General features: G+C 41.3%; 1 protein-coding gene across 5 annotated transcripts in view; it reads left to right on the plus strand.

Moving 5' to 3' along the window:
• The window catches only part of plch2a (phospholipase C, eta 2a), a 214,371-nt gene that overhangs the window by 192,996 nt on the left and 6,843 nt on the right, over positions 1 to 14,532 (plus strand). For all 5 annotated transcript variants that reach the window (XM_037773701.1, XM_037773702.1, XM_037773704.1 and 2 more), the window contains 9 exons: positions 376 to 476; positions 1,320 to 1,408; positions 1,979 to 2,161; positions 2,376 to 2,483; positions 2,762 to 2,886; positions 3,637 to 3,721; positions 5,745 to 5,891; positions 7,398 to 7,477; positions 14,010 to 14,391. In XM_037773701.1, the coding sequence (XP_037629629.1) occupies positions 376 to 476; positions 1,320 to 1,408; positions 1,979 to 2,161; positions 2,376 to 2,483; positions 2,762 to 2,886; positions 3,637 to 3,721; positions 5,745 to 5,891; positions 7,398 to 7,477; positions 14,010 to 14,391 (1,300 nt within the window). The remainder of the gene's footprint in view (positions 1 to 375; positions 477 to 1,319; positions 1,409 to 1,978; positions 2,162 to 2,375; positions 2,484 to 2,761; positions 2,887 to 3,636; positions 3,722 to 5,744; positions 5,892 to 7,397; positions 7,478 to 14,009; positions 14,392 to 14,532) is intronic.

The raw sequence follows: 14,532 nt of genomic DNA on the forward strand, positions 1-14,532 counted from the left end.
ATGCACGAAGCCGTTTCCAGAGGACACTAAAAAGTGATGCACACGGCTGGGACACGCAGGTGTTGTTGTTGTTGCCGTTTGTGGATTATGAATTTATTTTTAATTTAAGTTCATTATCTGTCGTGGTGTTGGAAAATGAGCTGACATGTAAACGTTTTTGGCATGATTCAGATATTATTGCAGGTATCTGCTGTTAGCCTAGTGTTAGCCTTTAACTAACTCTTATTCTCATTACTTTCCACAGAAGATGACCGAACAGACTTTTTGTTTTATTTTGAATCTTGGTCAATTATACAGCTATTCTTTTTTTTTTTTTTTTAAACTCTGTCCAATATTCTTTGGTCCCTCACTTGTTAATGACTCTGTCTTCTGCAGAAAAAGACAACTAAGCTGAAGAAGACTTTGAGCTTTGAAGACACAGATACAGACCAAGAGAGTACAAGTAGCGCCTCCCGTGCCCCCTTGCACCACAGCAAGTATGCTATTCAAACACACACAGACACACATACACACACACCCCTCTAATACTGTATGTTATATGAGTGTGTTGTCGTCCCTCTGATGTAAATTATTGCACTTATACATATTATCATAATGAATATGATGGATAGATGTTCATACCTATATTTCAGGATTAAAATTCAACAAAACCAAATATGACATAGTTAATCTGTCGCAGATTTTGTCTTAAAGGGGACATATTATGAAAAACTCACCTTCTCAGTGCTTGTGCACACATATCTGGGTATCTGGAGTACGTACCAACCCACAAACTGTGTAATAAGACAACCCAGTCAGTTGTGGGCTGTCTAGATCAGAAAACATGTGACTCAACAAGACATTCAGATTTGGCTCCCCTTAATATGTCACATGCAGGCTCATTAGAATATACACCCCCCCCCTCCCCCCATCCCCCCCTCCCCCCCCCTTCTCTCCCCATCTGAGTATCTCCACCCACGCCTTGAGAACTACCTTTGCAAATGTGCATCATATTTTTAGACTGGACTTTTTTGGAAGGGGGGCTTAAAGAGACAGGCGCTAAAACGGAGTGTTTCAGACAGAGGGTGAATACAGGTATATTCATAGAGACGGTATGAGCTTAAAAATGTGTTTTTTTTTTAACATTACAGTATGTAAACATGTTCTAGTAGAAACACAAAATACAAGTATGAACCTGAAAAAGAGCATGATGTGTCCCCTTTACATTATGTCATGATGTTTTGTGTATTTAAGCACTTGTCGTACGTTATTATGTTATCTGCTGATTCAATTTACATATATGTGTTTACTTCTGTAACCTTTGACCTTTGACTGTACAGAAAGAAGAAGACCATGAAGTTATCCAGAGCTCTGTCTGATCTGGTCAAATACACGCGGTCTGTGGGTCTCTATGATGTCGAGGCACAAGGTGAGAAGTTCTGTTTCTGCTTCCCCACAGTTATTAGTTATACTCACTACTTACTACTCACTCACAATGCTGAACCTGATGCTAACTGCATATTAGGGACAGTGGTTTTGCTACTGGTAACTTTTAATTGAGATTGATTCCTTGATTAAGGTATAAACTGTCTGAAAGGGAAGTTCTTTATCTGGATTCCAATGAAGATGAGTTCAATCAGTCGATTGGCTCTCATAAGAACTCCATACAGTATAGGAAGCTGTTTGCTATCTTATTGGCGCTGAGTCCATAGTATCTTAAAGTAACACAAACTTATTAAAATATATACAGTATGGAAAATTTAAAAGTTAACATGGAGTTATTATACAAATATAAAAACATATTAAATATAATATTATTATGTAAAAAATCATCTTATCACTGTCCTGAATACTCAAAATAAAGAGGTTTTGAAGTCAGCAGTTTAAATCTTTCTAACTGCCTGCCAGCTGAACCTCATTGATAACATTAGAACTGAGTTGTAGTTCATGAGTTCATGATGAAGGAAACAAAGATGTGTGTTTGTGTTGCCCCCGGCAGCCAGCTGCAGCTGGCAGGTGTCGTCGCTCAGCGAGACCAAAGCCCACCAGGTGATGCAGCAGAAAGCCACGTCCTTCATCCACTTCAACCAGCGGCAGCTCTCCCGCATCTACCCTTCCTCTTACCGCGTGGACTCCTCCAACTTCAACCCCCAGCCCTTCTGGAGTGCCGGCTGCCAGCTTGGTATGAGCTTAACTCCAACCCACCCGTGCGCTTCATGATCATCGTATTCAAAGACATGATCCATGCTGCTGCAATTGCTAATCATTACTTCTGCCAGTTTGTCAATACTGAACAGTCTTTTTCTGTCAATCAGCTGCAGTGTTTTCTCCTCCAGCACATTAAAGTAAGACATCCAGCCCACCGACAATAATGAGGTGAACTTTTTTGATTTCAGTCGCACTCAACTACCAGTCAGAGGGCCGGGTCCTGCAGCTCAACAGAGCCAAATTCTACAGCAACGGCAACTGTGGCTACAATCTCAAGCCTGCCTGCATGTGTGAAGGTCAGCATATAAAAACAGGTTCATTCATCATTTTAGTTGGAAATATGGAGTTGATTTTTCAACATACACCTCAGGAATACTTTAATGTTGTAATTTCAGTTTGGCGCTGTCAGGCATGAAATCCAGTATGTCCTGCTTATTTTGGTTATGTGTGAGCATTACATTAATGTGCTAATATATGGAGAGGATATTTACCTCTTTTTAATAAGATATTAATGTTTTCTTACTAGAAGCAGAGTGATCGGAGGTCACAGATATTTCCTTTCTTCCCATTGCAGGTGCCTTTAACCCTAACCTGGAGGACCCACTGCCAGGTCAGATGAAGAAGCAGCTGGTGTTGAAGATCATCAGCGGCCAACAGCTGCCCAAACCCAAAGACTCTATGCTAGGAGACAGAGGAGAGGTAGGAGACATACTGTACAACTGTAGTGTTTTTTTTTTTTTAAGGTAATTAAACATACTATAAAAAACATGTACATGCCAAAAATATAACGGGATTAATATTGCAATATGTTGTGCTTGTAAGTAGTTGTAGTATGTGTCTGTGAAACATTTGCTCTTTCTCAAATCTTTTAAAAGTCCAGTGTGGATTATAGCATTTCGGGGATCTATCAGAAGAAATGGAATACAGCCTAATATTCATAGCCAAGGGGGGCTGTGTGAAGTCTGATACATGTCCTCAAGTGATGTCACTTGAGTCAGCATCAACTGGGGCTGAAGACTACAAGTTTGAAAATGAAAGAGATCTGGAGGTTTGGAGTTAGAAAGAAGAGAGCATACCAGACCTCTGTAGACCTCTGCTCATCTCTTGGCTAGAAGCTCGCTCTAGGCTACGTTAGCCTCTACTAGCATAAACTCATCTGAAAATTCTGAAAAATGAAGTCGAGTTGCGTTGTGGGTAATGTAAGCGCCAGGTTTTGACAAGAAAGAAGAATGTGCAATGATAAATCAGTGGAATAGTCTTTTAATATATTCTCTAGGGAAAGCAACACCAGGGAGTTTTACAAACGTAGATCAGATTAGTCCACAGTTTGAAAAACTGCCGAACAAAGAAATAATGTAATGTGATCATCGAAAGGTCTTGGCCCTTTACATCAGAGCAAGTGGTTAGTATGAAGCAATAACTTAATACTGTGTAACATCTCTCTGTCAGATCATTGATCCCTTTGTGGAGGTGGAGATCATCGGCCTCGCGGTGGACTGCTGCAAGGAGCAGACCAGAGTGGTGGATGATAATGGTGAGTTGATGGAGAGGTGAATTACTCAGGTTCATCTGTTTTCATAAACTTCAGATACTTTGTGATCAAGTCTGCCTTTTTGGGAGGAATGTGGGAGGAAATTGCATTAAAAAAAATCAATTCAAGAAATACCTTGTCTATTACTGGACAGGAAAGATCCCATAGCATAAAACCGTATAGAGCAATCATTAATTGCAAAGGGGCTTTGAAGAGCACAGCTGCGGAAAGTCGAGTGATCCACCTCTAGACTGTCGGACAAATGATGAATTGACTGCCGGTCAAATCTATAGTGTAAAATCAATCAGCTCCATGGTTGGTTGATCTCCTGGTCGCGGAACACTCTTCTCGGGATGCATTCATTTTATTAATTTATAGCCATAAACTTAGCCACGTTGTGGTTAAAGGTGCGCTAAACGATATTTAGAGCATTAATATAGCAGCAAGCAACCATTTGCTATGCAAAGATATAGAGGAGTAATGTGTACCTGAGCAGAGAAGGAAGTCGCTCACCCTCTCTGTGTTCTGAGCTTCTCCGTGCTTTGTTGACATAGCTGGGCCGCCAGCGCGTGCCTTTTATTGCATGTTCATGCATGTGAGCGTGTCCCACTGGCTAGCTCACGGCTCCCGCTCCACACTGTGCTCATATGGCGGTTGCACCTGATAGCGCTGTCCCGACCGATGGCGCTGTTGCTAATAACAGAGATGAATACAGAGATGAACAATGAATGAATGACTGAGGAGCACTGTATCACCAGATCAAGCAGTGAATGATATATTGGTGAGATGTATTAACTTGTGGAAACGCAGGTGGCCACTAAGCAGATGATAACCAAGACTTTAAAGGTGCCAAATTTGAAATTCAGAGCATATCTGTGATAGAGAGATTGCCTCCACACCGCTCTCAACGAGCGAGAGTGACGGCTGAGCCGGCAGCTAGCAGCTAACGGTGCAAACAACGTCAACGGTGCTGACGGAGCAAACCGTATTTACCTAAGGGGAAACCAGAGAGTGGGCGCTACGCTTCCACGATGACACCGTTGGTCGGGATGGCAGTATCAGAGGTAACCGCCGTACGATAGCAGCGCAGAGCAGCGGCATTAGCTAGTGTGGCACACACACAGGACTCACATGCACTAACATGCATGCACAGCCAGAACGGCTATGTAAACAAAGCATAGAGAAGCTCTGATTACAACACGCGCGCACTACCGATCGGGAACTCGCGAGAAAATGGCAGCGGGGTAGAAAAAAAGTTTATGAGCTGAATCCCAAGTAAGCATTTCAATTCTGGAAATTCAATCCCTGGAAACAGGAGTTTAGTTGGGTGGCGTTAGAGGATGTGGGTGAAATTCCAGTTTAATTTACTTAAATAAAGATTAAATGTTGAGCCCTGCTGGTGTCAAGTTACTCTTTACAACTGTGGAATCTTAGCGCAAAATCAATTAATTTATTTGCAATCACTGGCCAGTTTGCTGTGAACACACTACTGACTGCTCTTCAGGGCTGATTTCTGTAAATTGAGCCACACATTGTGTCCTGGTGTTTGCACGAGGAGAGCTGCGGTTTGTTGTGGTTTGCCTTTAACATGTGATTAAGGTATGTACTGTATGTGCTGATTAGAGCAATGCATTGGTTGAATGTGACTCTTACTTGTGAATGTGCGTGTTTGAGCTGTCTGCACGGGTTCTGATCTATAATTGATGAGCTCAGCACGAGGAGACGTGCACAGGCAGCACCTCTCAGTCTGCTCAGTCTGCTCACACACACACACACAACCTGAATAATTGATGAGTGCTGAGCTTGCTCTCTGACTCTCCTGGAGCGTCCACTCTCTCTGTCCTCTGTCTATTTACCTCTCTTTCGCTCCCTCTCCATTTATCTGCCTAACTTCTCCTCTCTTTTTATCATTTGTCACACTGTCTTTTCCCTCTTTCTCTGTCCTCCCCCTGCTCTCTCCTCTCCTGCCCCCCCCTCCCCCTCCACCTCCTCTTCCACCCCTGCCTATCTTGGGACGGTCCCGTAGGGTTCAACCCGATGTGGGAGGAGACTCTGGTGTTCACGGTCCACATGCCGGAGCTCGCCCTGGTGCGTTTCCTTGTGTGGGATCATGACCCCATCGGCCAGGACTTCATCGGCCAGCGCACCATCGCCTTCAACAGCATGATTCCAGGTAAGATATGGTAAAGCACCTGCTTTTAGATGGAACTGATGGGTACCTCACCAACCTCACCCGCATCTTCCACGGATCTTGATCACCTCTAAAATCCTTCTTTTTTGCGTTTTGTTTTTCATGTTTCGTGATATCATTTCAATGGACGTGGAAATTCTATTTGCTGAGAGTAAGATAATTAACAGTGTAAGGTGTCAGTTAAATAAAAATACTGCATGGAGCATTGTTGCCATTCTCTTCAATATGATTTATATGTTGCACCTTAATCGGATATATTTATTTTAAAATTGATTAGTGTTACAGTGTTTAAATATCAGAAACCCTTTTGGAATGATTCTGAGACTATGATTCTGAGTACTATTATGACTGACTTAAGGCCTTTACACACATTAATTTGCATGTCAATATGTTCGTGACAACTGTTGTTTTTTTGTCACGAGTCCTTTCACACAGAACACGAATATTAGGTGGCGAAAAGGTGACGTCATTTTTTTTCCGGAGCAGGGGTTCATTTTTTCTGTGCTTTCGCACTGCGAATAAAGGCATCAACCAATCCCTTTGTGCTGAATAAACGTAATCAATATGTTCTTCACAGTTATTTAAAAGCTTTTATTATGAAGCAGCAAAACCAGGAAATGTTGGGTTTTCATCAGCAGCGACTCAACAAGACTTCTATACAACTGAACGCGAAACAGTAAAATAAAGCAGATATCTGAAAGTACAAGCGGACGCAGGAGAGAAACTAAACTTCAAACCAAAGAGATTCAGTTAGAAGCTACAAAATGTCCTGAGAGCCGAACATGCAACGTATTTCTCTCTCGTCTCCTGCACAAACCATAGTTGAGTCTCGCAACACACGCTTGTTTGAGGGGAAGAAGGAAGGTTGTCACTGGTTGGCTGCGGCCGGCGAGACGTTGGAGGCGGGGTCAGGCACACTTTGGACCAACTCTAGAGATGGTCCATCTCTGGCGCAACTAGGCGCGCTAAAACCGTTAATGGAAACGCAAATCACAGCGGCACGGGTTTGACGTGGCGCGGCCAAAAGTGCTGATTGAAAAGCCCCACGTTTGGTTTGTTTGTTAGATAGGATCTATACCACGAGAGTGTTGCATTATGGACTTTCTAAATAGTTTTGATGTAAAATGATCTGATAGATGGTGCTGGTGAAAAGCTTGAGTTGGAGTCAGTGCTTAGAAGTAGAACATCAACCATAGAAGAAGTTTATTTCACACTGCTGATTGATACAGTATGTATTTCTCTACAGCCATTTCTTTTTCTCTTTTTATCGTGCAAAACAGTGGAAACGAAACAAGTGTGAGATGATACAAAACGTGGTGTTGAAAGACAGAAGAGGTGGTAGAGTCGCAAAATAATCAGACATAATCAAAACTGAACAAAACAAAAGAGAAAACAAACAAACAACCAGAGAATCTATTTCCATTTCTATCTGTCCTGTTGTGTTTAACTCACTGTGGCGTGTGTGTGTGTGTGTGTGTGTGTGTGCAGGTTATCGCCACGTGTACTTGGAAGGTATGGAGGAGGCTTCCATCTTTGTTCATGTAGCTGTGAATGACATCACTGGTAAGGTAGGTACTACAGAGGAAGGTAGCTGAAAACGTGGAAAAAAATGTGTCATCTTTGCTCTATAATTGAAATTAAATTAATAATAGTACAGTAATAGTCTGTCTTAATAAGTACCCAACTGATATGGGATTTTTTAAACTGACTTTTGAATATCCAATGATATTTCAGCTGATAATATTTTTTTAACAAATATTTTTGATAAGAAACTTGTTTTAGTTTTTTGTTGTCAAATGTGTTTATTGAGTTTTTCAGTTTTCCATTTAGCAAAAGACAGACCGTTTAAAACGTAACACTGTTCAGCTCAGAAAAAGAGACGGAAAACAAAATACATCATTCTCTACAGGCACATCTGTCAAACATCATTTTGAGTCAGTTATCACCCTATCACAACAACACCACCATAGTTGGGCCTTAGTATCTCATATACTTGATATTAATTTTAGTGGTCTTGGAGTGTATTACTGTAAACAAGTCAGGAGATCTAGCGGGATATTCTCCATCATTATCCTATTCCAACCAGAGCTTGTGAGAGAATTATAGGAAATCCATGTATTTTTCCTTGCACAGAATGTCAAGATGATAAACTATTTTTTTATGACGTACATTAGTAATGTGCATACTTGGTACATCCAAAGAGAGGAGATGCTTTTCTGAGAGAAGCGTAAAAGGTAGTGTCTGGATATATCATATTTTTGTACGATATGATTAAAGGCCCAAAGGACCCCATTCCTCAAAGAGGTCCCTGAAGAAAGAAATACCTTTCAAGTCCCAATGTTTGAAACCTAGATCTAAGACACCTGGTAGAAAATAAGGGCTATCAACTATTGGAGTAAGAGTGGATGTTAACCCGGATCTTCCTTAAACGCGTGCCGTTCTCCAAACCTTAACTGTATTAATTGTTATTGGGTTATTGAAACAATATTTGACTGATGTCAGGTTTTCTAGAAAAGTAGATTTGAAAGAGGACATTTAGACAGTGAGGCTTCAATATCTTGCCACGTTGAGGAGATGGTGTTATGGACCCAGTCAGTTACGTGTTACAAAAGGGCACTGAATTGATATTTGAGAAAACTCGAGGTCCGGTTTGATTTGATCAAATAATGGACTGAAGTTGGTTTTGAACAACTGGTGGAACTTGGGCGTAATGAATATTCCCAAACACACAAAATCTGTGTGGGACCATCTAAAAGGAGAGGGAAAGGGGGAACGACATAACTGAAGGCGATCACCTAAAGTGTTAGCTTAAAGCTGCAGTCGGTAGAAATGGAGCAAATATGATTTTTAAAAAATATATATTTTTATAAAACGGTCACTATATCCTGACAGTAGTGTATGAGACAGGTAATCTGCAAAAAATAATGTGCCTCTGTGTCCTGAAATGACCTGTAATTGGCCAAAGTCTCCCGTCACAGGCTAGATTTTTTTTAAAGCCTGAAAACAGAGCCATGAGGAGGTGCAGAAGTCAAGTGATCTCTCAGAACACTTGAATTACAATATGCTGAAAGGTTATTATGGAATTGTTGCCCAATGATGCCAAAAATATACTGCTTACCCCCACTTTCAGATTTAGAATAAACATTAGAAATGTATTTTATATCCAGAGAAAGTACTAAATTGAGTGATATTTTTTATTAAGTGGTGAACTGATACAGTAGGGTTAGACATACATATTAAAACATCATCAGCATACAAAGAAATTGGCCAACAACCAGACCGGATATTTCAAGCTCATACAGCGGGCACCCCTGCCTTCTCCCTCTGAGAACCTCAAAGTTTCCCGATCTAACCACATTAGCATTAGTATTTTTTAATAATTACTGTGCTAAGTAGCACATTTTACTGTGTAAAGATAAACATATCAGTACTTTCTGGGGGCCAACCTATGTAATGGAGACTCTGTTTCTAAATGACCTCAAACATATCTTTGGCATTACAATATATCTGCAAGTATTCTAAAATTGTCCGATATATCGTCCCGTCTGAATTATTGATTGGGCTCAAGTGTCAATAAATGTTAAAGCACAAAATGATCAGCACTGTGTGCAGGTATCCTCAATCAAAGGAAAGCTTGGAAACAACATGGACTGAATGAAATTATCTAAAAGTAATTCAGAGTTGTTCAGGAACGAACAATAGATGACCAGTTATGTGATTTGTTTGATTTGTTGACTGATGGCTGCGGGGCTTTCTATTAATGGACCAGCAGGACTAATGGTGATCAATTTTTTCAAATAATTCCTCTAATACTGCTTAGGGCTTGTTATTATTTCATATATATAGAATATAGAAACTAATCAAGGAATCTTAGCAATCATTCGATGCCAGCGTTCGGTACTTGACAGTTTGGTACTGTGGGCATATTTCAGTCAGTACCCAAAAAATGTAGGTTTGATACCCAGCTCTTTGTCGGCTTTTTATGGCAACAAAGAAATGAAAGGGGAAATATTAAGGTCAGACATTTTCGCTGGCTGAAAATGTATTAATTGATTAACTTTAAACCCAAAGGGAAATTGGTGTGCAGTGTGGGCACAAAATTAAAACACAATCCAAGACATAACTCACACATGGTAACACCCGACACCAGTGACAGCACATGGTATAATAGAGTTATATGAAATGTAGGTTAACTTATAATGTGCTTCACTTATGGCCAAAAATATGTACATAAATGAATATCTCAATGGTCCAGCATATAATGATATTTTAGGGATTTATCTCAGTTTCAACTTTGTGTCAATAGTTTTGGTTTGTCCCTTTCGTGTGTCCATATGACAATGTCCCTGTGCACAAAGCCAGCTCCAAACAGAAATGGTTTTCCCACTTTGGTGTAGAAGAACTTGACTGGCCTTGCCCAGAGCCTTGACCAACACCTTTGGGATGAACTGGAACGCTGACTGAGCATACATTTCAGCAGAAACAATTGCTCAGCGAAAATGAAAATGTTGCTGTAGCAGATGTATTATTGCTGTTATTTCTGTTTCAAAATGATATTCATGAATAATGCAGTCGTTGCTATGAACACACTAAGCTGTGATTTTATTTCCCTTTGACTCTTTAGTTTCAGCTGTCTCCGACCGCGTTGTAAATGACCGTTCTGTTGTTCACATTGTCCTTACTTTGAACTTCCTCTTTCTCAGCTGTTGCTCTGAGCCTCATGTTGTGATTTCTCTCTTGCCTCCCACCCCCACCCATTTTTTCTCTCTTCCATCCTCTCCCCTTCTCTGATTTTTCGCTCTCTCTTCCTGTGTCTGTTTGTGATTTCAGTGGACCCCTCTATTTCCAAACGCTCCATTTAGAGGCAGGAAATTTTTAGGAGCCCTGAAGCTGCCGCTCAAAACTCAGGTGTAGTGAGACCCAGTCGGCATCTTGCATGAGCCACATGCCCACTCCCCCACCCCACAAACACACACACAGCCCCCTCCTGTCAGCCAACTGCAAGCATTAATAACTATAAGGCCAACTCATGCCTCACATGAGTTATGAAGGCTTGACTTGCCTGCATCTTCATTGACCCCCTCCCCCCCTCAAGTAGATCCAAAGTCATCAACCTACACAGAGTTTGATAGAAGAGAGACAGATGTGAGCCAGGAAATCTGCCAGGCTGCAGGGACTCTTTGTAACTCTCTGGTGTTTTTTTTGCTGATAGCATTTTTTCCTCTGAACTCAGGAGTTTTTTTCAGTGTGCTGCACTGCAGGGGTATTAAGTTCAAGTGCCTTTAAGGACATTTATTAATCGTTACAGTATCGCTACCCTTGTTTTTTATTCAGTGTGTCTGCTATTTATTTTTTCTGCCCTAGAAAAACACTGTGTAGATACATTTTACTTGACAGTGGTTTATTGTCAGATAATCTCCCTGTAGGCAACGGCACCAGATTTTGGCATCTGAAGCCTTCTGGTTTGTAGTCCGTTTGTAGTCCGAGTAGTATTGACCAATCACGTTCGAGCGGGCTTCTGTTGCATGCAGGTAAACAGTCCGTGTGGAGAGCAAAAGAATCGGAACGCATCGGCCGAAATGTAGTCTCGGAACCAAGCGACTATTTACTGGATTGTTTCACAAGTTGTCTTTAAACTAATAAAAAAAATATTTTATAGATAGCTTGTAAACTGGTTACAACTTCTGAAACAATCCAGTCGTAGATGTCGTCTCTCAACTCCAAATCCATCCTCACATTTTAAGTTGCTAATCGGACTATAAACTATGACCAGCGCACAGAAGAGGAAGTCTTGGCCCGGCTATCTGTTGGCTACACCGGAACCCTGGAAATATTGGCCGTTGCCCCCAGAGGCTAAATTGTCGTCCGACTGATAGCTTGTCTTGAGATTTTGGATTTGGATCGTCGCTGTCGAAGCTTTCAGTCCAGTTCTTTTGTAGTTTTTACATGAAGTCATTACATAATGTTGTGTACGGTATCTAACATTTGCTGTATTTAATAGAATCAAATTCTTGTTCTCAAAGCATACTACTGCACTGTAAGTTTTTCAGCTACACCCCTAGAGTATACCTGGCAACATCCACTGTAGCTGGAGGTGTAGGACTGGTTCGATGATGGATATTTTTTTAGGAACCAGCTCAAAATCCACAATGTCTTGTTTTTCCCTCTTTTTTTTTTATCTCAAGCAGAGTGGCTCTACATATAGTGACCTGTCAGTCTGTCAGTCCAACACATAAATCCACAATCAAATATTTTTGACAACCATTGGAGCCCGTGGAACACCCCTGCTTCCAGTTCTTGACCCTTTAAGCTAAACTAAACATGCCTGGACTTATCTCAGTTCTAGTTCTCCCATAATGTCGAACTTCTGCTTTAAGGTGAAAGGTTTTTTTGCAGGCCAAAGGCACCTCAGGCAGCAGCACATACTCTATTGAGTCTCCTGGTAGTTTAATAATTGTCATGTTCAGTTCAGCCTACATTTCCCTTTTTTTTTTCCACAAATACTTCTTTTCTTTGTAATCTTGTCTTTACTATTGCTTTCATGTCGATAGATGTCCAGTAAGCATCTCACCACAGTGGTCAGACTATTTGGATCTACTTCTTTCACATTGTTTGAAACTTAACAATACCATTTAATGGCAAGGGTTTTAGGTAATCTAATATCATGCCTTGTCCCACTAAAGCTCCATTTGGTGGGGCATTTCTTTGGACTGGTCCAGTGATATTTTACAAGATTGTCTGTCAACGTGAGTTTCACAATCACTGATGTCATTGTCTGAATGTCCTCATCACCGTCATCATTTTTGCCCCCGTCTTTGTGATGTTTGACCATTACCATGCAGCACCTAAAGGCACAGCAAACGTCCACGCATTGTTATTGATTTTTAAGTCTGTGTAATCTGAATATTAAACAAGTGAAACAAATAGTTAAACAGTTTGAAGGCCAGCTTTATAGAGTGCTGCAGGGATGACGTATTTTTGTAAGCCAACCAGGAAGTTAGCATCAAACTGTTTCCCTCGACAAAAGCCAATGGCATACTTGGATGTTTTTTTGTTTGTTTGGTTTTTTTTTGATAATTTTTGAAGATAATCACACAAATGAAGAGCACTTTTATGATTTTTGAAGTGTGAATACAATCGCCAGAAGTAAAATTCGATCGTCAGGCAACAAACGAACTACACCACGGTCACATGAACACGAGTATACACAACTGTAAAAGCTTAAAAATTCACGAGTGTGATATTTACTGACGTATTTCATACCGGAGAACAAAACGTTAAAATCTTTAAAAGCTTGTGTTAACCACAGACCTTATTTCAAGCATCTAACTCATTCATTGACTTCGAGACGAGGGAACCGGAAGCGCTAAAATGCAAAATAATTTTCAGTTTTAGGACTCATTCCTGCATCATTCACTGATCATTTATAAGTCACCTCTTAAGAATCTGGATTTTTCCATTCATCTTAAAGCCACTATTTTCAGAGAGATGTGATAATGGAATTTTCATTATTCTGATGCATTAAGTTTTTGTATGTAGAAAAATAAGCCAACCCACTTGAAAATTGGTTACTTTTAAACAGTAAATCCAGTGTTGTAGTTGTCAAAACCATTGCGGTTCTACCACTAGGGAGCACCAAATTTTCAATTCCTACTACAATTCCTTATTGAGTTGTAGAGCTGCTCTTTGTGTGTCTAAGTTTGACAGGTAGCTTCAAGCATGTTTGCTTAACAAATAATTTACTACTGGGACTATAGTTGCTGTATACAGATGTGAAGATGTGAATTCTAACACTTTGAATCCAAGTGGAATTCAAAGCTAGGCCGCATGGATTACAGCTGAATGATCACTTTAAAGACTGAAGGATCATTCACACGTGTCATTACAGGGATTTTCTTGGGGAAATGGATATTGATGGAATTTGTTAAGCATGCTCACTTTACAAAACCTGGCCATGTATGATTGCAATAATACAGTGCGGACCAGTGCCACCTGCATTATGGCAAATATTGTTCTTGTATGACCTCTCTGTAACTAATTCATTTTGGTTTCTTAAGATTCATTGTGTTTGACAATGATGTTTTGTTGTGTTTTTGTCAGGCCAGAGCAGCCAGCGGCATAAAAGGGCTGTTTCACAGAAACCCAAAGCAGGCTTCCCTGGACAGCCATGCTGCTGGGCAGCGCGGCCGTAAGCACCCGTTCGGTGCCCACCTCCTGCGCCGCACTGCCAGTGCACCCACCAAAGGCCAGCCCAAAGTCAAGAAGGGCTTCCCAGAGATTGCCATCGACACCAAAGACTACAGCTCAGAGGGCGCTAGTGAAGAACGAGAGTCTGAGGATAGGGACAAGGCCTCTGCTGCCACCTCTCACCAGCCCACACCACCACAAAACCGCAACAGGGAATCGCTGGCATCCCACCAAGCCAAGGGCCCCTGGGACTGTCCTGACACCAATGGGGCTTTTCACCCTGAGGAGGGTAAAGGTAAGAGCCCACTTTTTGCTCGGCGAAGACCCGTGAGTGAGCCTCTGAAACGGGCCGGTCGGCTTCGCTTCCATGACCCGCTTGACACGAAGCCAGGGGTGTTCGCCCGCGTCGCACTTAATAGCTCAGGCAGGGTGGGGA

The sequence above is a fragment of the Sebastes umbrosus genome, chromosome 6 (genome assembly GCF_015220745.1).
Source record: "Sebastes umbrosus isolate fSebUmb1 chromosome 6, fSebUmb1.pri, whole genome shotgun sequence".
In the NCBI taxonomy this organism is placed as follows: domain Eukaryota; kingdom Metazoa; phylum Chordata; class Actinopteri; order Perciformes; family Sebastidae; genus Sebastes; species Sebastes umbrosus.